Source organism: Schistocerca gregaria, chromosome 3 (assembly GCF_023897955.1).
Source record: "Schistocerca gregaria isolate iqSchGreg1 chromosome 3, iqSchGreg1.2, whole genome shotgun sequence".
In the NCBI taxonomy this organism is placed as follows: Eukaryota; Metazoa; Arthropoda; class Insecta; order Orthoptera; family Acrididae; genus Schistocerca; species Schistocerca gregaria.
Window position 1 is genome coordinate 468,052,705 of NC_064922.1, and position 23,597 is coordinate 468,076,301.

The 23,597-nt window shown below is 42.0% G+C and overlaps 1 protein-coding gene across 1 annotated transcript in view; it reads left to right on the plus strand.

The window, feature by feature from the left end:
- Positions 1–23,597, plus strand: part of LOC126353894 (vascular endothelial growth factor A-A-like) — a 69,615-nt gene that overhangs the window by 40,748 nt on the left and 5,270 nt on the right. Inside the window, exon 5 of the mRNA XM_050003117.1 lies at positions 4,635–4,751. Within this exon, the coding sequence (XP_049859074.1) occupies positions 4,635–4,751 (117 nt within the window). The remainder of the gene's footprint in view (positions 1–4,634; positions 4,752–23,597) is intronic.

Genomic DNA, 23,597 nt, shown 5'->3' on the forward strand with positions numbered 1-23,597 from the left:
TACACAGACACAAGCAGACATATTTAAAGGCAAAGAGTTAAGGGCAGAGATGTCAGTCGAGGCGGAAGTACAGAGGCAAAGAAGTTGTTGAAAGACAGGTGAGGTATGAGTGGCGGCAACTTGAAATTAGCGGAGGTTGAGGCCTGGCGGATATCGAGAAGAGAGGATATACTGAAGGGCGAGTTCCCATCTCCGGAGTTCGGATAGGTTGGTGTTGGTGGGAAGTATCCAGATAACTCGGACGGTGTAACACTGTGCCAAGATGTGCTGGCCGTGCATCAAGGCATGTTTAGCCACAGGGTGATCCTCATTACCAACAAACACTGTCTGCCTGTGTCCATTCATGCGAATGGACAGTTTGTTGCTGGTCATTCCCACATAGAAAGCATCACAGTGCAGGCAGGTCAGTTGGTAAATCACGTGGGTGCTTTCACATGTGGCTCTCCCTTTGATTGTGTACACCTTCCGGGTTACAGGACTGGAGTGGGTGGTGGTGGGAGGGTGCATAGGACAGGTTTTACACCGGGGGCAGTTGCAAGGGTAGGAGCCAGAGGGTAGGGGAGGTGGTTTGGGGATTACCTCAAAAAACTATCCAATCTCCTGGTTTCCCACCTCCGGAAAGGCAACTCACTCACCCTCCACAACCTTTCCAACAAACCTCAACCTCCTCTCATTGCACACAGACCCAGTCTCTCCCATCTACTCAATCTCCCACTTCCAACTCCACTCCCCCCAACACCTCAAAATTCTAGTCAACACAATCTGGAACCACAACACCCCAATTCAGTAGTTAACCTTTCCTCCAAACCCCTCTCCCAATCCGAAACCTCTGTCCTATCCAAAGGCCTCACCTTCAGCCCCACTCCCAGGTTCAACCAAACTGCCCTTGTCAAGGATTTACTGTCCTACACTCGTAGTCTCTGCTGGAAATATCACTTTGCCACGAAGAAAAACAATCCTGATCCCACTCCTAATGATCCAACTCCCCAAGACACTATCCAAATTGAACCCTGCCTGCAACAGTTCCGTCCTCCATCACAGCGGGACCCACCTCCTCTTCCTCAAAATCACCCTCTCCAAACCTTCCAGGAATTTCTCACTTCCAGCCTTGCCTCTCAATCTTTCTTGAAAAACCTTAATCCTACTCCCAACATCACCACAGCCGAATCCCAGGCTATCCGTGATCTGAAAGCTGACCGATCCATCATCATTCTTCCGGCTGACAAGGGTTCCACGACTGTGGTACTTGATCGTCGGGAGTATGTGGCTGAGGGACTGCGTCAGCTTTCAGACAACTCTACATACAAAGTTTGCCGAAGTAATCCCATTCCTGATGTCCAGGCGGAGCTTCAAGGAATCCTCAGAACCTTAGGCCCCCTACAAAACCTTTCACCTGACTCCATCAAACTCCTCACCCCACCGTCACCTCGCACTCCTACCTTCTACCTATTTCCTAAAATTCACAAACCCAAACATCCTGGCCGCCCCATTGTAGCTGGTTACCAAGCCCCCACAGAACGTATCTCTGCCTACGTAGATCAACACCTTCAACCCATTACATGCAGTCTCCCATCCTTCATCAAAGACACCAACCACTTTCTCGAACGCCTGGAATCCGTACCCAGTCTGTTACCCCCAGAAACCATCCTGGTAACCATTGATGCCACTTCCCTATACACAAATATCCCGCACGTCCAGGGCCTCGCTGCAATGGAGCACTTCCTTTCACGCCGATCACCTGCCACCCTACCTAAAACCTCTTTCCTCGTCACCTTAGCCAGCTTCATCCTGACCCACAACTTCTTCACTTTTGAAGGCCAGACATACCAACAATTAAAGGGAACAGCCATGGGTACCAGGATGGCCCCCTCGTATGCCAACCTATTTATGGGTCGCTTAGAGGAAGCCTTCTTGGTTACCCAAGCCTGCCAACCCAAAGTTTGGTACAGATTTATTGATGACATCTTCATGATCTGGACTCACAGTGAAGAACAACTCCAGAATTTCCTCTCCAACCTCAACTCCTTTGGTTCCATCAGATTCACCTGGTCCTACTCCAAATCCCATGCCACTTTCCTAGATGTTGACCTCCATCTGTCCAATGGCCAGCTGCACACATCCGTCCACATCAAACCCACCAACAAGCAACAGTACCTCCATTATGACAGCTGCCACCCATTCCATATCAAACGGTCCCTTCCCTACAGCCTAGGCCTTCGTGGCAAACGAATCTGCTCCAGTCCTGAATCCCTCGACCATTACACCAACAACCTGAAAACAGCTTTCGCATCCCGCAACTACCCTCCCAACCTGGTACAGAAGCAGATAACCAGAGCCACTTCCTCATCCCCTCAAACCCAGAACCTCTCACAGAAGAACCCCAAAAGTGCCCCACTTGTAACAGAATACTTCCCGGGACTGGATCAGACCTTGAATGTGGCTCTCCAGCAGGGATACGACTTCCTAAAATCCTGCCCCGAAATGAGATCCATCCTTCATGAAATCCTCCCCACTCCACCAAGAGTGTCTTTCCGCCATCCACCTAACCTTCGTAACCTCTTGGTTCATCCCTATGAAATCCCCAAACCACCTCCCCTACCCTCTGGCTCCTACCCCGCCCCCGATGTAAAACCTGTCCTATGCACCCTCCCACCACCACCTACTCCAGTCCTGTAACCCGGAAGGTGTACCCAATCAAAGGGAGAGCCACATGTGAAAGCACCCACGTGATTTACCAACTGACCTGCCTGCACTGTGATGCTTTCTATGTGGGAATGACCAGCAACAAACTGTCCATTCGCATGAATGGACACAGGCAGACAGTGTTTGTTGGTAATGAGGATCACCCTGTGGCTAAACATGCCTTGATGCACGGCCAGCACATCTTGGCACAGTGTTACACCGTCCGAGTTATCTGGATACTTCCCACCAACACCAACCTATCCGAACTCCGGAGATGGGAACTTGCCCTTCAGTATATCCTCTCTTCTCGATATCCGCCAGGCCTCAACCTCCGCTAATTTCAAGTTGCCGCCGCTCATACCTCACCTGTCTTTCAACAACTTCTTTGCCTCTGTACTTCCGCCTCGACTGACATCTCTGCCCTTAACTCTTTGCCTTTAAATATGTCTGCTTGTGTCTGTGTATGTGCGGATGGATATGTGTGTGTGTGTGCGAGTGTACACCTGTCCTTTTTTTCCCCTAAGGGAAGTCTTTCCGCTCCCGGGATTGGAATGACTCCTTACCCTCTCCCTTAAAACCCACACCCTTTCATTTTTCCCTCTCCTTCCTTCCTTCCTGACGAAGCAACTGCCAGTTGCGAAAGCTCGTAATTCTGTGTGTGTGTTTGTGTGTTTTGTTCATGTGCCTGTCTGCCGGCGCTTTCCCGCTTGGTAAGTCTTGGAATCTTTATTTTTAATATATTTTTCCCATGTGGAAGTTTCTTTCTGTTTTATTAAGAAAGTGTTTATACATATTTCCAGTTGACATTCCTGAGATGAAGAAAGGCCCGAAAATGGAATTTCCTATGAGGCCCAACCATAGGTTTACACTTCATGATCATTTTGTTGTTGTACATTACCATGGTTTGTAAAGGTTGTTTCATCAGTAAAGAGCACACATTGTAAAAACATAGTGTCATTTTGCAACTGGTGCAGAGCAAACCAGAAAAATTCTATGCAACTTTTGAAATTACATCCTGAGGAGTGCCTGATGTGGTGACTGATGATACAGATGGAATTGATGTTGATGCAAGATGTGAATGGTACTCCTGTGGTTGATTCCACGTTCCTGGGAAATACATCTTGTGCCACCATTTCCTGTATAAAACCTGCATGTCTAACTTTTTCTCATTGGTGTAGATGGCTGCATGCAAGAAATATTGAAGCAAAAATGACCTGCTGATAGATGACAGTTTCTGCTAGTTCTGCAGTGCAGACAAGTAAATAGCCAAAAGGCTGGGTACTACAATGTGGATTGGCATGAGCATATTTACAACACAATTTCAGCTGACTTACCTTTAAATTTTAGAATTTTTCTTGGATTCTTTTGTGAAGAGTTTCAGCTTCTACATTAACAAGGATTATCACTGTACTTGTCTTTTCAAGAGCTTTCAATGTCATTAAATATAGCATATGATTCTATTTAAAATATCACACTTGCTTCAATACCTCAATTGACACAGGAGTTAAGGCTTCTTATCACATTCCAAGGTAAATGCCCCTTTGCATACTATCATTTGCCAAAAACCTTGTTTCGATATCTCGAACCATTCATGAAATGAAAGGGGTGTTACATTTTACATGATTCACCCTGTATATGGAGCCTACATAACCTTGGTCATGTGAAAAATGTAGTGTTTTGTATTTTAAAGAGGGACAGAGATGATGAGAGAATGAAAGTCTTTTGGAATTTTTATTTATTAATTTAAAATATATTAGACATATAAACAAGAAAAGAAACAATACACACACACACACACACACACACACACACACACACACACACACACAGAGAGAGAGAGAGAGAGAGAGAGAGAGAGAGAGAGAGAGAGAGAGAGAGAGAGAGAGGCCATGGTTCCATCATATTTAATAAATTAAAATTGTTTTCATAATATTTTATTTGTGAACTTCCAGGTAAGACGTAACGAACGAAACACTGGTTATGTAACTTGTGGATACGTGCAAATAGAAGAACATGTCTCCTGCAAATGTGGTTGTACAGTAATGCCTGGTGACTGCAATGACTTACAGGTGAGGGAAATTATGAAAATTTCATTAAATTTTGCTAGTTATTTTACTGTTCACATTTTCTTGGACCAGTATGATATGTAGAAGAATGCTCTGTTGTACTATGCTGAAAACTCTTTTTCTGAGAGATGCAAACAAAAAAAGGGAATAGCATAGCAAAATTTATTAATGATTTATTGTATTAGTTTCCTGACTCATCTCATTACATTGTGTACATGTTTAACCAAGATTAGCATATCAGTTTTAAACATAGATACAGACAATGTGTCCTTTCAAGGCTTTTATTGTTTTGATGTTGAAAAAACTAATAAAAATGACAAATAAGTACCTTGTGTAATCTGTATTCTATGCAGAAAGTCAAAGATATGAATATTAATAATGGAAATTAGTACACACAATTGATGTAACAATTACAGAATGGCTCATTATAAAGTAAGAACTTAAGAAAATGCAAGTTTCCTGAGTTCACAGAGGACAAGATTGAAATAAAAATAATGAATTAAAATGTATGTGAGAAGATTAAACTATATAATGAAAATTAAATGAAACTTATACAGAAAAGGTATTATATTTACCATCATGCAGCAGCAGTAAGTAGAACTGAGAATAATAAGAAACACAAGCTTTCTGAATCAAAGATGCCTACATGTTACAAAAGAGAAAAATTTGGAGAGAATGAGAGTAATGGGAGATGAGGATTTGTCTATGACACACAGTCTAAACAGAAAAAAACAGGACAGGATGAGTGGAAAATGAAATTAGCAACAAATGAGATTAAAAGCCTTAAAAGTTTGAAGCAGCAGGAAGGGCAGTGAATAAAGTCAGAGAAAAGACAAGGGCAGTGAACAACAGAAACACAAATTATATGGAAATGTGGAGCAACAGAAAGAATGAAAGTAAAATGAAATGGTAGAGAAACAGCAGCTAAGGAAAGAAATTATGTAAAATTAAAAGAAAAGTCATAATTTGAAAATTGTGATAATTATGATATGAGGAGAAGAGGGTGAATAAGTAATCAGTGACAATTGTAACAGCTCAAAGGATCATCTCAAATGTGATGCCCTTTGATCGAGCAGGTTTAACTAATGATGGGACTGGAGTAGGCAGCTGTAAAGAGTACACACAGAATGATCTTGTGATTTCCATTGTGATGGAAGAGAGAAGAGTAACTCCATTATGGTCAATACTATTAAAAATCAAATGAATTTACCTCTTCTCTTTCAATATTACCCTGATCTGATAAGCAACAAGCAATGTCTCCATTGCATTACCTACTGTTTTCCACACAGCTAATGATCTCAACCTCCTGGCAATATACTGCACCCTTCTTTTGCGTATTCCTGTGTGACATGGATCTTATCATTGTGACCGCTCTGTTAAATCTGCTTTACCATTAATGGAGGGAAAATTAATGTTTTTATATTCCCCTCTTTTTCTTTTCCTTTTTCCACTCAGCTGTATGTATTGCTGTCAACATGTATTGATGACATTAGGCCATTTGGCTCTGAAATCAGTAACGTATCAATTTGGCATCAACAAATGCAAATGACTGGAAAAAGGAAAAGGCAAATTGGGGGCCAGGACACCTGTGAAAGCACCGATATTGTATATCAGCTCTGCTACAACCATTGCACAGCTTTTTATATTGGTGTGACTACAAACCAGGTCTCCATTATTCAGGTAGTGAAGGGAGATGAACATTTAATAGTCATGGGTGACTGGAATTCGAGAGTAGGAAAAGTGAGAGAAGGAAACATAGTGGCTGAATATGGATTGCGGAAGAGAAATGAAAGAGGAAGCCGTCTGGTGGAATTTTGCACAGAGCATAACTTAATCATAGCTAACACTTGGTTCAAGAATCATAAAAGAAGGTTGTATACATGGAAGAATCCTGAAGATACTAGAAGGTATCAGATAGATTATATAATGGTAAGACAGAGATTTAGGAATCAGGTTTCAAATTGCAAGACATTTCCAGGGGCAGATGTGGACTCTGACCACAATCTATTGGTTATGAACTGTAGATTAAAACTGAAGAAACTGCAAAAAAGTGGAAATTTAAGGAGATGGGACCTGGATAAACTGACTAAACCAGAGGTTGTATAGAGATTCAGGGAGAGCATAAGGAAACAATTGACAGGAATGGGGGAAAGAAATACAGTAGACGAAGAATGGGTAGCTCTGAGGGATGAAGTAGTGAAGGCAGCAGAGAATCAAGTAGGTAAAAAGACGAGGGCTAGTAGAAATCCTTGGGTAACAGAAGAAATATTGAATTTAATTGATGAAAGGAGAAAATATAAAAATGCAGTAAATGATTAATGCAAAATCTCATATAAAGATGTGAAACAATTACTAACAAAGAGATAGAGGGGCTGGCCAGTACTTACCTCAGCTCAGTACAGCCGATAGAAACACAAAAAACAACCGAAAATTTAAGTTCCTAGCTTTCGGAATAAATGTTCCTTCATCAGGGAGGAGAGAGGGGAAAGAAAGGGAAGAAGGGAAAGTGGATTTAATTACTCACAACCCAGGTTATGAAGCAACAGGCAAAGGAAAACAGGGAAGGTAGCAAGGATGGAGGCATGGTTGTCTGAGGGAGCAGGCAAAAAGGAATACAAACGTCCCAAAAATGAGATCGACAGGAAGTACAAAATAGCTAAGCAGGGATGGCTAGAGGACAAATGTAAGAATGTAGAGGCTTATCTCACTAGGGGTAAGATAGATACTGCCTACAGGAAAATTAGAGAGACCTTTGGAGAAAGGAGAACCACTTGCATGAATATCAAGAGCTTTGATGGAAACCCAGTTCTAAGCAAAGAAGGGAAAGCAGAAAGGTGGAAAGAGTATTTAGAGGGTCTATACAAGGGCAATGTACTTGAGGACAATATTATGGAAATGGAAGAGGATGTATATGAAGATGAAATGGGAGATATGATACTGCGTGAAGAGTTTGACAGAGCACTGAAAGACCAAAGTCGAAACAAGGCCCTGGGGGTAGACAACATTCCATTAGAACTATTGACGGCCTCGGGAGAGCCAGTCCTGACATAACTCTACCATCTGGTGAGCAAGATGTATGTTGTTGTTGTTGTTGTTGTTGTTGTTGTTGTTGTGGTCTTCAGTCCTTAGACTGCTTTGATGCAGCTCTCCATGCTACTCTATCCTGTGCAAGCTTCTTCATCTCCCAGTACCTACTGCAACCTACATCCTTCTGAACCTGCTTGGTGTATTCATCTCTTGGTCTCCCTCTACGATTTTTACCCTCCACACTGCCCTCCAATACTAAATTGGTGATCCCTCGATGCCTCAGAACATGTCCTACCAGCCAATCTCTTCTTCTGGTCAAGTTGTGCCACAAACTTCTCTTCTCCCCAATCCTATTCAATACTTCCTCATTATTTATGCAATCTACCCATCTAATCTTCAGCATTCTTCTGTAACACCACATTTTGAAAGCTTCTATTCTCTTCTTGTTCAAATTATTTATTGGCCATGTTTCACTTCCATACATGGCTACACTCCATACAAATACTTTCAGAAAAGAGTTCCTGACACTTAAATCTATACTCGATGTTAACAAATTTCTCTTCTTCAGAAACGCTTTCCTTGCCATTGCCAGTCTACATTTTATATCCTCTCTACTTTGACCATCATCAGTTATTTTGCTCCCCAAGTAGCAATACTCCTTCACTACTTTAAGTGTCTCATTTCCTAATCTAATTCCCTCAGCATCATCCGACTTAATTCGACTACATTCCATTATCCTCATTTTGCTTTTGTTGATGTTCATCTTATATACTCCTCTCAAGACACTGTCCATTCCTTTTAACTGCTCTTCCAAGTCCTTTGCTGTCTCTGACAGAATTACAATGTCATCGGTGAACCTCAAAGTTTTTAATTCTGCTCCATGAATTTTAATACCTACTCTGAATTCTTCTTTTGTTTCCTTTACTGCTTGCTCAATATACAGATTTAATAACATCAGTGAAAGGCTACAACCCTGTCCCACACCCTTCCCAGCCACTGCTTCCCTTTCATGTCCCTCGACTCTCATAACTGCCATCTGGTTTCTGTACATATTGTAAATAGCCTTTCGCTCACTGTATTTTACCCCTGCCACCTTTAGAATTTGAAACAGAGTATTTCAATCAACATTGTCAAAAGCTTTCTCTAAGTCTACAAATGCTAGAAATGTAGGTTTGCCTTTCCTTAATCTTTCTTCTAAGATAAGTCGTAAGGTCAGTATTGCCTCACGTGTTCCAGTATTTCTACAGAATTCAAACTGATCCTCCTCGAGGTCAGATTCTACTAGTTTTTCCATTCATCTGTAAAGAATTTGTGTTAGTGTTTTGCAGCTGTGGGTTATTAAACTGATAGTTCGGTAATTTTCAAATCTGTCAACACCTGCATTCTTTGGGATTGGAATTATTATATTCTTCTTGAAGTCTGAGGGTATTTCCCCTGTCTCATACATCTTGCTCACCAGATGGTAGAGTTTTGTTAGGACTGGTTCTCCCAAGGCCGTCAGTAGTTCCAATGGAATGTTGTCTATTCCGGGGGCCTTGTTTTGACTCAGGTCTTTCAGTGCTCTGTCAAACTCTTCACGCAGTATCGTATCTCCCATTTCATCTTCATATAAATCCTCTTCCATTTCCATAATATTGTCCTCAAGTACATCGCCCTTGTATAGACACTCTATATACTCCTTCCACCTTTCTGCTTTCCCTTCTTTGCTTAGAACTGGGTTTCCATCTGAGCTCTTGATGTTCATACAAGTGATTCTCTTATCTCCTAAGGTCTCTTTAATTTTCCTGTAGGCAGTATCTATCTTACCCCTAGTGAGATAAGCCTCTACATCCCTACATTTGTCCTGTAGCCATACCTGCTTAGCCATTTTGCACTTCCTATTGATCTCATTTTTGAGACGTTTGTATTCCTTTTTGCCTGGTTCATTTATTGCATTTTTATAATTTCTCCTTTCATCAATTAAATTCGATATTTCTTCTGTTACCCAAGGATTTCTACTAGCCCTCATCTTTTTACCTACTTGATCCGCTGCTGCCTTCACTACTTCATCCCTCAGAGCTACCCATTCTTCTTCTACTGTATTTCTTTCCCCCATTCCTGTCAATTGTTCCCTTATGCTCTCCCTGAAACTCTGTACAACCTCTGGTTCTTTCAGTTTATCCAGGTCCCATCTCCTTAAATTCCCACCTTTTTGCAGTTTCTTCAGTTTTAATCTACAGGTCATAACCAATAGATTGTGGTCAGAGTCCACATCTGTCCCTGGAAATATCTTACAATTTAAAACCTGATTGCTAAATCTCTGTCTTACCATTATATAATCTATCTGATACCTTTTAGTATCTCCAGGGTTCTTCCATGTATACAACCTTCTTTCATGAACGAAGTGTTAGCTAAGATTAAGTTGTGCTCTGTGCAAAATTCTACCAAGCGGCTTACTCTTTTATTTCTTAGCCCCAATCCATATCCATCTACTACATTTCTTTCTCTCCCTTTTCCTAGATTCGAATTTCAGTCACCCATGACTATTAAATTTTCATCTCCCTTCACTATCTGAATAATTTCTTTTATTTCATCATACATTTCTTCAATTTCTTCGTCATCTGCAGAGCTAGTTGGCATATAAACTTGTACTACTGTAGTACGTGTGGGCTTCGTATCTATCTTGGCCACAATAATGTGTTCACTATGCTGTTTGTAGTAGCTTACCCGCATTCCTATTTTCCTATTCATTATTAAACCTACTCCTGCATTACCCCTATTTGATTTTGTGTTTATAACCCTATAGTGACCTGACCAAAAGTCTTGTTCCTCCTGCCACCAAACTTCACTAATTCCCACTATATCTAACTTTAACCTATCCATTTCCCTTTTTAAATTTTCTAACCTACCTGCCTGATTAAGGGATCTGACATTCCACGCTCCGATCCGTAGAATGCCAGTTGTCTTTCTCCTGATAACAACATCCTCTTGAGTAGTCCCCGCCTGGAGATCTGAATGGGGGACTATTTTACCTCTGGAATATTTTACCCAAGAGGACCCATCATCATTTAATCATACAGTAAAGCTGCATGCCCTCGGGAAAAATTATGGCTGTAGTTTCCCCTTGCTTTCAGCTGTTCGCAGTACCAGCACAGCAAGGCCATTTTGGTTATTGTTACAAGGCCAGATCAGTCAATCATACAGACTGTTGCCCTTGAAACTACTGAAAAGGCTGGTGCCCCTCTTCAGGAACCACATGTTTGTTTGGACTCTGAACAGATACCCCTCCGTTATGGTTGCACCTACGGTATGGCTATCTATATCACAGAGACACGCAAGCGTTCCCACCCCAACAGCAAGGTCCATGGTTCATGCGGGGGGGAGGGGGGGGGCAAGATGTATGAGACAGGCGAAATACCCTCTGACTTCAAAAATAATATAATAATTCCAGTCCCAAAGAAAGCAGGTGTTGACAGATGTGAAAATTACCGAACTATCAGTTTAATAACCCACAGGTGCAAAACACTAATGTGAATTCTTTACAGAGGATTGGAAAAACTGGTAGAAGCCGACCTCAGTGAAGATCAGTTTGGATTCAGTATAAATATTGGAACACATGAGGCAATACTGACCCTACGACTTATCATAGAAAATAGATTAAGGAAAGCAAACCTACATTTCTAGCATTTGTGGACTTAGAGAAAGCTTTTGACAATGTTGACTGGAATACTCTCTTTCAAATTCTAAAGGTGGCAGGGGTAAAATACAGGGAGCGAAAGGCTATTTACAATTTGTACAGAAACTGGATGGCAGTTATAAGAGTCGAGGGGCATGAAAGGGAAGCAGCAGTTGGGAAATGAGTGAGACAGGGTTGTAGCCTGTCCATACTGAGCAAACAGTAAAGGAAACAAAAGAAAAATTCGGTGTAGGTATATTAAAGTCCATGGAGAAGAAATAAAAACCTTGAGGTTTGCCGATGACATTGTAATTCTCTCAGAGACAGCAAAGGGCTTGGAAGAGCAATTGAATGGAATGGACAGTGTCTTGAAAGGAAGATATAAGATGAACATCAACAAAAGCAAAATGAGTATAATGGAATGTAGTTGAATTAAGTTGGGTGATGCTGAGGGAATTAGATTAGGAAATGAGACACATAAAGTAGTAAAGGAGTTTTGCTATTTGGGGGTAAAATAACTGATGATGGTCAAAGTAGAGAGGATATGAAATGTAGACTGGCAATGGCAAGGAAAGCGTTTCTGAAGAAGAGAAATTTGTTAACATCGACTATAGATTTAAGAGTCAGGAAGTTGTTTCTGAAAGTATTTGTATGGAGTGTAGCCATGTATGGAAGTGCAACATGGACGATAAATACTTAGGACAAGAAGAGAATAAAAGCTTTTGAAATGTGGTGCTACAGAAGAATGCTGAAGATTAGATGGGTAGATCAAATAACTAATGAGGAGGTATTGAATAGAATTAGAGAGAAGAGGAGTTTGTGGCACTACTTGACAAGAAGAAGGTACCAGTTGGCAGGACATATTCTGAGGCATCAAGGGATCACAAATGTAGCATTGGAGGGCAGTGTGGAGGGTAAAAATCATAGAGGGAGACCAAGAGATGAATACGCTAAGCAGATTCAGAAGGATGTAGGTTGCATTAAGTACTGGGAGATGAAGAAGCTTGCACAGGATAGAGTAGCATGGAGAGCTGCATCAAACCAGTCTCAGGACTGAAGACAACAACAACAACAACAAACCAGGTATCAAGTTGGAACATCCACCACCAAACTGTGGCCAAGAGCAAAATAGACCAATCTGTGGTTAACATGCAGCTAAACATAACATTTTTTTTATTTCAATGGCTGCTTCACATTCTGGGCCATCTGTATCCTTCCATTCACCACCAGCTTTTCTGAACTGCACAAATCAGAATTTCCCGTACGACACATGCTCCACTCCTGAAGTTATCCTGGCCTCAACCTACAGTGTTCTACTATCCAAACTCCCTCCACTGATTGGTTTCTGTCCCTCTGCCTCACCACATCCTCCCTTTTCACATCCTTACATCCTCACTGTTTGCCACCCTTGGTAAATGCACTCACCTGTCCTTACCCCTTCCCTGATTCTCTCCTTTTCTGCTCCTTTTTGTTTCTGTCAAACATCCCACCTTCTGGTGCTGCACCTATAATTTTTGTCAGGCTGCCATATAGTCCCTGCATGCCCTGCCAAATAGTGCTCTTTTCTGCCCCCACCTCTTCCCTGCTACCCCTCCCCCTCCCCCTTCTCTGCCCCACTCCAACTGCACCTTAAATTCTTGTCAGGCTGCTACCTAGTCCCTGCATGCCCTGCCAGACAGTGCTCTTTTTGTCCCCACCTCTTCCCTGCTACCCCTTCCCCTTTCTTGCCCCATTCCAGATTGTTATTCATGCGATAGTTACAAAGGGTGTTCAAAACGTTTTGCACAATCATCTTTAATTTTTTTTTATTTTTTGCAGGTGGAGAATTTTTTGTGAACATACTTGGAACATTTAGCTATACATTGAGCCTAGTCATTGTAGCCTCCATCAGCTGTGATACATCTGGCCCAAAGTTCTTTCCATGATGTTAATGCACTTTGGTAAAATTCTAGGGATTCACTTTTACACTATTGTTTGACACAGGAAATAAGGTCTTATTCACTGTCAAACGTTTTAACGTGCAAGTGCACCTTCGGATGACCAAAGAGTTAAAAATCAGATGGAGTCAAGGCTGGATTGTAGGGCAGATGAGGAACAATTTTCCAACCCATTTTCCTGATTTCCTCCTGTGCCATAAGGACTGTATGGGGTTTGGCATTGTCATGGTGTAGCCTGTTGAGCTGACCCTGAAGCTGTGGTCTGTGGGTCTTCATGGCACGTTCCAGCTTGTCCAATGACAAACAGTAACGGTCCCAATTAATTGTGGAGCCAGGTTCCAAAGTGCCAATGAAAATGACACAACACTGATCCCAGAAGAAGGAGGCCATCACCGTTCGGCCTGCTGTTTGTGAAAGTCTTGGTTTCTTCTTCTGAGGGAAACCCGGAAGATGCCACTCCATGGGTTTGCTCTCAGGTTTGGACAATAACAACGGTATTTCATCCTGGGTAATGATGCCATCAAAACACCATTTCCACTCTTCAGTAAAGGTCTCCATGAGACCCTAGCACACATTCTTCCTCATCATTTTCATTTCTCTTATCAATAATCTAGGCACCTAATGTGCACAGATTTTTCTGTACCCTAGTAACTGTACCAGCGATACCACATTACCCAATGACAAATGTGTCATTTCAACAAGCTGTCGTGTCATCACACATCTGTCATGCTGTCGATGGTCCACCCCATCATGGATTGTCCAGTACAGATAAATCACCTTCTTTAAAACTCTTCAACCACCACTGGATACTGCTGTGATCCACTGTGTCCTCCCTGTAAATAGGGAGCAATGTCCTGTGAATCGATGTGGCAGAGTCATCGCTGGTACTGAGCGAGGTGGCGCAGTGGTTAGCACATTGGACTCGCATTCGGGAGGACAATGGTTCAATCCCGTCTACGGCCATCCTGGTTTAGGTTTTCTGTGATTTCCCTAAATCGTTTCAGGCAAATGCTGGGATGGTTCCTTTGAAAGGGCATGGCCGATTTCCTTCCCAATCCTTCCCCAACCAGAGCTTGCGCTCTGTCTCTAATGACCTCGTTGTCGACGGGACGTTAAACACCAACCACCACCACCACCAGTCATCGCTGGTCTTGAAGAGGAACTCCATCACCAACCGTTGTCACAACCTTACATCTACTTCACAGTCCATTATGGCTCACCTGTAAATAAAAGAAAATACTTTTATACAACAACTTATAGCTAAATATTCCAAGTATGTTCACAAAAAATTTCATTCTCCTCCTGCAAAAAATACAAAAACTATAGACGACTGTGAAAAACTTTTTGAATCCCCTTTGTATATTCTGGGTGGAGCTGTTGGTAGTAAGTGGTCTTGTGTGCATGAGGTGTGGTTGTTTGTTGAATGTGTGTATGTTTTGTGTGTTTGCTCTCTTTGCTGAAGAGGTCTTTGGCCAAAAGCCATAATGTGTAACAGTCTTTTCATTGTGCATGTTTTCTTTTCAATATGTCATCTTTACAGTGAGCAGAAATTTTTCCTTTCCCTAATATTGATGGAATAGAACAATATTTGTTTTTCCTTTATTCGTGTGAAGAACAACTTTTGCAGCATACACACAAGGATATAAGCCATATATTGGAAAGTAGGTTGAGGAGTGTAGGAAATAATGAAATTACCAGGAAATCAGAAATCTTATTTTGTATGATGAGTGCAAACAGCTAGTAGAATAGACCTAATCTAATGAAATGGCCAAAAGAAATCATAGCTTCGATGGAGAGTTTTGCTTGATGCATTTCAGACCAGGGTAGTTTTGAAGAGAAGACATACACTCACTTGACTTTGCAGAAGGACTGGCTATAATAGAGTTACAGAGATGGCATGATAATTTTCTCGGGAGTAAAACTGGTGTAATAATTGTGGGAAGTGAAGGACTGATAAATTGATTATATATTCCTGCAGTGAATAAATGTTTCAACAGACATGTTAGCAGGCATGCAGCAAAGGGAAAAGTCAATCTGGGAAGGTTGACAACTACCAAAATGCTATAATATTTTACTCAGTGGCACTATCATCAGAAATCTGGAGTTGTATGTGAATTTTTCATTTACTCAATGCCAGTACATCTCATTCTTTCTTTTCAAATTCTGGGATGGAATAAGAATAAGAATTCGATTGAATACTATTCATCACATAGAAGAAGTGTTGAGCAGAAGATAGGGACATTTAAAAGTAAACAGTTTAACAGTTATTGAATGAAATCCTTCATCACATGTACAAACACACATACATTTACAACTCACACACACACATGGTCACTGTTGCCTCCAAGCATTGAGCCCTTGGAGCTTGGAAGTGGTGTCAGCTACTGTGGTCTGTGAAATGGTGTGGATAAGTCTGTCAGCATCTGGCCCACTTTGTGCAAATGCAGCTGATTATGTTATCACCAGAGTTGGCCACAAGATCTTGCAACTATCATCAATTGAAGAATGAGGAATGATGTTTTCCCAGATCAGTCCTAGATGTTTCCATTTGAGTTTGCTCTTCCTCATCTATCAACGTTTGTGGTACAAATCAGGCACATATTCAAATGTTTATTAACAATAATTCTTACACTGTTTTTGCTTATCTTCAATTCTTTTACTATCATTTTCACAGAAAGCTGCTGATCATCTGCAAGCATCTGTCACATTCAGTTGATGTTGTCTGAGATTGTGCTTGTTGATGGTCGGCTCAAACGCAGCTCATCCTTGACACCTTCTTTTCTTCTCTAAACTGTTTAAACTACTGAAGCACACCTTACTCAGTGCTTCAACAGCATAACTTAGACTAACATTCCATGAGTCTCCCTCACTGTATTCCCTAATTTGAAGCAAAACTTCAGTTAAGACTTTGGTGCATTTTGCACTCCATTTTGAATTACACAAGTTCTCACACAAACTCTGTTAGCTTTGCTGCAATATACATCACAGCATCACTTTGGTGATTTACATGATAGAGCGCTTGTTGACATGTTTCTCAGAGCTTATGCATGGGCACATCATTATAACCAGTGTAGTTTTTAACATCCGGGACTATTCAGCAAACTTTTCAGATGCAACTTGTATGGCATGGCTACTTTCACCGGTGGCTCTGCCTCTGGTGGGATAGGGCAAGGCTGTGACAGGGTCTTCACCTGGATCCTCCACAGTGATATGACACTTGGTGTAGGAGAGAACAGAGGTCTGGGGCATTCTCTTGCTCTGTGCCCTTAAAGGTGGAAGAATCAGCAGTGATCAAAAACATGAGGATGCTGAAGGCAATGGAAACCACTGCATTAAAGACACACAATGTGAATCCACAGGACAAGTGGCCTGTAATTGAAAAAGTGTCATGATGATATCTCCATTCAGATCTCCAGGAGGGGCTGACAATGGGGAGATATCCATGAGAAAAACATTGAGTAACAAATGGAAGGATAATATTCTACAAGTCAGGGTATGGAATGTCATAAGTTTGAACAAGGTAGAAAAGGTATGAAATCTGAAAAGGAAAATGATAAAGCTTGATCTAGATATGGTGGGGTCAGTGAAGTGAAATGGAAAGAAGACAATGATTTCTGGTCAGATGAGTGTAGAGTAATATCAATAGGAGCATAAAATGGGATATTGGGAATAGGATTCATTATAATCAGGAATGTAGGAAATAGAGTAAGTTACGGTGAACAGTTCAGTGATAGGATTGTTCTCATCAGAATCAACAGCATGGCAATGTTAGTTCAGATACACATGCTGACATCACAAGCTGAAGATAACAAGATAGAGAATGTGTGTGAAGACATTCAATACGTCATTCAGTATGTAAAGGAAGATGGAAATCTAATAGTTATGGAGGATTGGAATGTGGTTGTAGGAGAAGCAGCAGAACAAAGGGTTATGGGAAAATATCAGCTTGCTGGTAGCAATGAAAGAGGAGAAAGACTGATTGAGTTATGCAGCATATTTCAGCTAGTAAGAGCAAATATTCTGTTCAAGAATCACAAGAAGAGGAGGCACACATGGAAAAGGCCAGAAGATATGGGAAGACTTCAGTTACATTACATCATGGTCAGGCAGGGATTCTGAAATAAGATACTGAATTGTAATGCATATTCAGGAGCAGGTGTATACTCAGATCATAATTTAGTGGTGCTGAAGAGTAGACTGAAGTTTAAGAGACAAATTAGGAAGAATCAGTCACAAAGAAATGGGATATGTAAGTACTCAGTAATTAAGTGATATTCTTGAAGTTCTCTGAGGCCACAGATACTGTGATAAGGAATAGTTCAGTAGACAGCTCAGTTGAAGAGGACTGGGCTTCTCTAAAAAGGGCAATCACAGAAGAAGGTACAAAGAAGGTAACTGTGAAGAAACCATGGGTAACAGGAGAAATACTCAGTTGACCAATGAAAGAAGGAAGTACAAAAAAGTTCAGGGAAATTCAGGAATGTCAAAATACATGTCACTTAGGAATGAAATAAATAGGAAGTACAGGGAAGCTAAGGCAAAATGGCTGCAAGAAAACTGTGAAGAAATTGAAAAAGAAATGGTTGTCAGAAGGACTGACCCAACATATAGAAAAGTCAAAACAAGCTATGATGAATTTAAAAGCAAGGGTGGTACCATTAAGAGTGCAATAGGAATTCCACTGTTAAATGAAGAGAAGAGAGCAGATAGGTGGAAAGAGTATATTGAAGGCCTCTATGAGGGAGAAAACTTGTCTGATGATGTGATAGAAGAAAAAACAGGAGTTGAGATAGAAGAGATAGGGGATCCAGATCTAGAATCAGAATTAAAAGAGCTTTGGAAGACTTAATATCGAATAAGACAGACTGGGCAGATAACACTCCATCAGAATGCCTAAAATCACTGGGGGTAGTGGCAACAAAACAACCATTCACCTTGGTGTGTAGAGTGTATGACTCTGGCAATATACCATCTGACTTCCGGAAAAATATCATCTGCACAACTCCAAACATTGCAAAAGCCAACAAGAAGTGAGAATTATCTTACAGCCAGTGTAACAACTCATGAATCCAAGTTGCTGAAAAGAATAATATACAGAAGAAAGGGAAAGAAAATTGAGGATGTGTCAGATGACAGTCAGTTTGGTTTTAGGAGAGGTAAGGGCACCAGAGAGGCAATTCTGACGTTGCAGTTGATATTGGAAGACAAAAGAAAAATCAAGACCTCTTCATAGGATTTATCGACCTGGAAAAAGCATTCCACAATGCAAAATGGTGCAAGATGTTAAAAATTCCGAGACAAATTGGGGCAGGCTCTAGGGAAAGATGTATAATGTGTACAACAGCCAAGAGGGAACAATAAGATTGAAAGACTTAGAACAAAGTCCTCGGATTAAAAAGGGCGTAAGGTAGGGATGTAGTCTTTTGTCACTACAGTTTAATCTGTACTTCAAAGAAGCAATGGCGCAAATAAAAGAAAGGTTCAAAAGTGGAATTAAAATTCAAGGGGAAAGGATATCAATGGTATAATTTGCTGATGACATTGCTATCCTCAGTGAAAGTGGAGGAGAATTACACAATTTGCTGAAAGGAATGAACAGACAGAATACGAACTGAGAGTAAACAGAAAAAAGGTGAAAGTAACGAGAAGTAGAAGAAACGACAACAGTGAGAAACATAACCAAAGGGTTGGCAATCATGAAGCAGATGAAGGTAATGAAGTTACCTAAGCAGCAAAATAACCCATGATGAACAGAGCAAGGAAGACATAAAAAGCAGACTGGTACAGTCAAAACAAGCATTCCTGGCCAAGAGAAGTCTACTAGTATTAGTTTGGGAGGAGTGGAAAGGATCTGGGTTGGATGCCCTCATTTCCCGGCATGGCCATAGATAACCAAAACCCTTGAGGACAATATCGTTCAGTTTCTTCAGTACAGAGTCATACTGGGTGCTGAGGGGGGGTACTCCTTCCTAGCTGATTCTTGGGGGTGGTGGGAGGATTAGGTGTAAATGAGGATATGGCATGAGAAATCTGTGTTTGATGTGAGACCTTTAGCCACTGGGCAAGGGAAATCTCATCACTCCAGATGCTCCAGGTGCAGATGGCCAGGCTGCATGAGAGTGAGTTTTTGTTGTGGAAGGGGTGATAGCTGTCAAATCAAATATCTAGGTACTGTTGGTGCTTAGTAGGTTTAATACGGATAGACATGTAGATAGAGCTGTCAGAAAGCTTGAGGTCAACATCCAGTAAAGTGACATGTAGGTTTGAGGAGGACCACTTGATGTGGATGGGAGAGAAGGTGCTACGGTTGTGGAGGAATGAGGATAGTGTGTCTTCACCCCAAGTCCAGACCATGAAGATATCATCAACGAACCTGTACCAGACAAGGGGTTTTGAATTTCAGGAGGCTAGCAAGGTTCTCTCTAGACGATCCATAAATAGGTTAGCATAGAAAGGTGCCAAGCAGATGCCAATGACTGTGCTGCAGATTTGTTTACAAACCTCCCTCAAAGGAGTAGTAGCTGTACATGCAAATATAGTTGGTAAGATGTATGAGGACTGTGGCTCTGGGTTTGGAGTCAGAAGGACAGCAGGAGAAATAGGGCATGTGCAGTGTTGGTGTACTGGGAGGTGGCATCAACAGTGATCAGTAGGGATCCAGGTAGTAATGGTGTGGGGATGATTGAGAGTTAATTAAGGAAGTTGGCAGTATCTTTGATAAAAGAAGCTAAGCTTTGGGGAGTTGGTAGGAGGTACTGGTTGACAAGAGTGGAAATCCTCTCAGCAAGAGCACAGTAACTGACTACATTGAGGCATCCAGGACTGTTAGGTCTGTGGACTATGGGAAGCATGTAGAAGGTTGGTGTGTGTGTGTGTGAGAGAGAGGGGGGGGGGGGGGGGGATTGTTGGGGGTGAGAAAGCAGATAGACTCAGGGGAGAGATTCTGGAATAGGCCAAAGGCTTTCACTCAGGATTAGAGGTTATTATGGTGGATTTCTGGAATGGGATTACTATGGACAACCACGTAGTTAAAGGACTCAGACAGTTGGCAGAAGTGTTCTCGCTGGTAATCACTGTGATTCATCATGACAGTGGTGGAGCCTTTTTCTGCAGGGAGGATGATTACATCAGGATCTGTTTTGAGGCTGTATATGGCTGTCCTTTCTTCTACTAAGAGGTTAGTATTCTTACAGAGAGACCTGGGGTAGTACAGTGAGGCCAATCTGGAGGCAAAGAATTCCTGGAAGGTGAATAGGGGAGGTTAGGTGACAATGAGATGGGCGTGACAATTGGATGGTGGTACTAACTGGGAGAGGCAAGGTTAAATGCTGATATTAGATTGACTGGTTGGAGGGATTTGCAGAAAAGGGCGTTTCAACTTTAGTGATTGAGAGAAGAAAAGTAGTCCTTTGACAAGCCCAATGTGGTTAAAAATGTGTGCAGGCCTATAGGTGAGGCTTTTCTATAGGGTTGAATCTTCTGTGGGATTGGTGGAAATGTTAACAACAATGTTTTGGGTTTGTCTGAGTCCTCTATTTCATGGAATGCTGGAAGGGAGTTTTGGAGGATGTGACAAACTGACAAGGTCAGCATGCAGGGTCTGGGTGCTACGAAGAGTTGATAAGGGTGTCCTCTGTGGGTGGAATTGGTGTTGATGGGCAGTGGTGCTCCAAGGCAGGAGTACATTGTCAAGAAGTTTGATAATTTGTGGAAGTGATGTATTGAGTGCTCCTCCAGGTCTTACAGTGTAAGGGTTTCCACAAGGTTTTCCGCAATTGAAAGAAGAATGGAGAGAGAGATTAGTGGTGGGAAGACAGGACAAGATGGGAGAGGCTTATGTTCCAAACAGACCCAACCAGGGGCTGGAAACTGTAGTTGTAGTAGAAGAAGAGTATGATGATGATGATGATGATGATGAGTAGATTCTTTCTTTGAATTTGTAATGGTTATTTGTAAGTGTGGTATCGAAAAGGACAGACTAAGGTGTAATAGGCAGTGATGGGTTAATTGTGGGTAACATAAGCTGGGGAACAATAGTCTATAATAACTCTACACTTCTGGGGTTTGTCGAAGGAAACCTGAACAGTTCAGGATGCATCAGAACATTACACAGTCTGCTCTAGCATCATATATAAAATGTACTCTCTTCCAGCAAAACAAATCCCTTACATACCTTCCTTGTGACAGATATACTCATGAATACAACTGCCAACTCAACTGGGAAAACAATCACTAAAACATGTCCCACATTGAGCAACTGTAGGATGTAATAGATTGACAACTAATTGCACAACAGGTGGAAGTAATACAGAACATTGTTTCGCAAAAGAGCATGTAGGAATATACTTAAATAATCACAAAAAAACTTTGATTGTGGATGTGAGAACTAGCATGTTGAGCACTAGCACAGTGAGTTATGTTCACAATAGGTTTAAGACAAACAACAGGTTTATTCAGCTAACTCAGTTACTGTAGGGAGCACTGAAATGGTATCGGAAATTAATATTTCTTAGCAAAAGTCACTTGCTGAGAAAATAACATGAAATAAAAGAGCAGCACCATGAGGTAGAGTAATAATAGCATCCTTATTGACAATTTTCCAGGAAAATAAATGCTCTACTCATGTTCCAGTTGAGTGTGGGACACAGAACAAAGTCAGTAACTGGTTGCTGAATATTCACTAGCACAAACATGATGTTTGCTGATACAAGGCATGGAACTGGTAATGTCTCTCATGGAAGAAATGGTCATGGCAAGATTCAAGGAAATGGAACACAATTTTTTGATATGAGTGTACCACCTATGATGGGTGGGATGTTAAATCTTGGTTAGTACCTGCATGGTTACACACACTTGCCAGCTGGAGGGAATTTCTTGTAGTGTGATGCACTGCATTACAACCAACCTGCATTGCACAGGTAGAGACTGCATGGCATGGATGATTTTCAGTATTTGGCAATGAGCACCGCAGATATGAAGGGTACAGCCATGTGGCACGTCCATCATATTGTGCATGTGGTATTGAACTCTGATGTTGTCACCTTGATGGGAAGATGAGAACTCAGAGTGAGCTTAGGCCAATAGAAGTCTAGCTAGTCGTGGAGCTATAGTCTTGGTCCCCATAGCCACCACCATAGTGGACGGTTGTCCAGTTGCACAACAGAACTGAGAGCTTTGGGTGGAGGTAGGCAGAGGTGCTGCATTAGCAGATGGCACTAGTGAGTTAGGCTGGGTTGCTTAGACCAATGTGTGGTGGAGGGGCATCACACAGTTCCCACTCCCACTCCCACAAGAATGGCACATGGAGGAGGAACAAAGTAGCAATGATGGAGGCTGGTACTGGCAGAGAGGTGTGTTTTACCAATGGTGAGGCTCAGGGCTGCCACCTCACTTTAGGACGATGGGCATGAGTTAGGCAGGTAGTTGGCATTCAGTAGTGCAGGGGCACTGCATGACAGGGAGGAGCTAGTGAGTGCTTGAGCGATATATCAGCTGGTGGTGCATGGGTTGTAGGGTGCTGAGCCAGGTCTACTAGAGCAAGGAGGTGAAGGGAAAGTGAATGAAGAGCAGCCTGTTTCAGGAGCTGCACATGCAGCGAGCAGGTGCTGGGTAATGTTGGCAGTGCAGGATGGTAGATGCAGGAACAGTGTGGCACTGCCAGTTCACTATGTGGAGTGGCTGACAACTTAGAGGCTACATTTGACAGTGCAAAATGCACACACCGGGCACTCTGAGATTTAGGACAGTGGCTGGCAGGTCTGGGCTAGAGCACTGCAAAAGTATGAAATAATGCCACTAAGAGAGTGACATATGTAGCAAGGTTGGCAGTGTGGCATCAGGGGTGTAGTCAGCATATAGCATAGGTGAAATCACTTCAGGAGAGGTAGAGGGACAGGGGTGGGAGTGCCCTGGACATTGATAATGTTTATGCCTGCATTGTTTGTGGCTGGTGGGTTGGGGACAGAGTTGGGAACATTACCGGCATAATTTGGTGGAATTGCTGCCATGTCCAAGGCAGTGGTGCAGTAGGATGGCATCACTGCAGGTCAGCAGCAGGGGTACTGCGAATGGTGTTGGCACTGATGCTGGCTTTATCGTTGGTGGGTGGCTGTAGAGTGTTGATGAGGATGGTGGTTGGGCTGAGTGGGGTCACAAAGCATGTAGGCCTCAGGCTATTGATTTGATCGAGACACAGGTAGGAGTGCCTTGTAGATGTAGGGTGAATTTCTT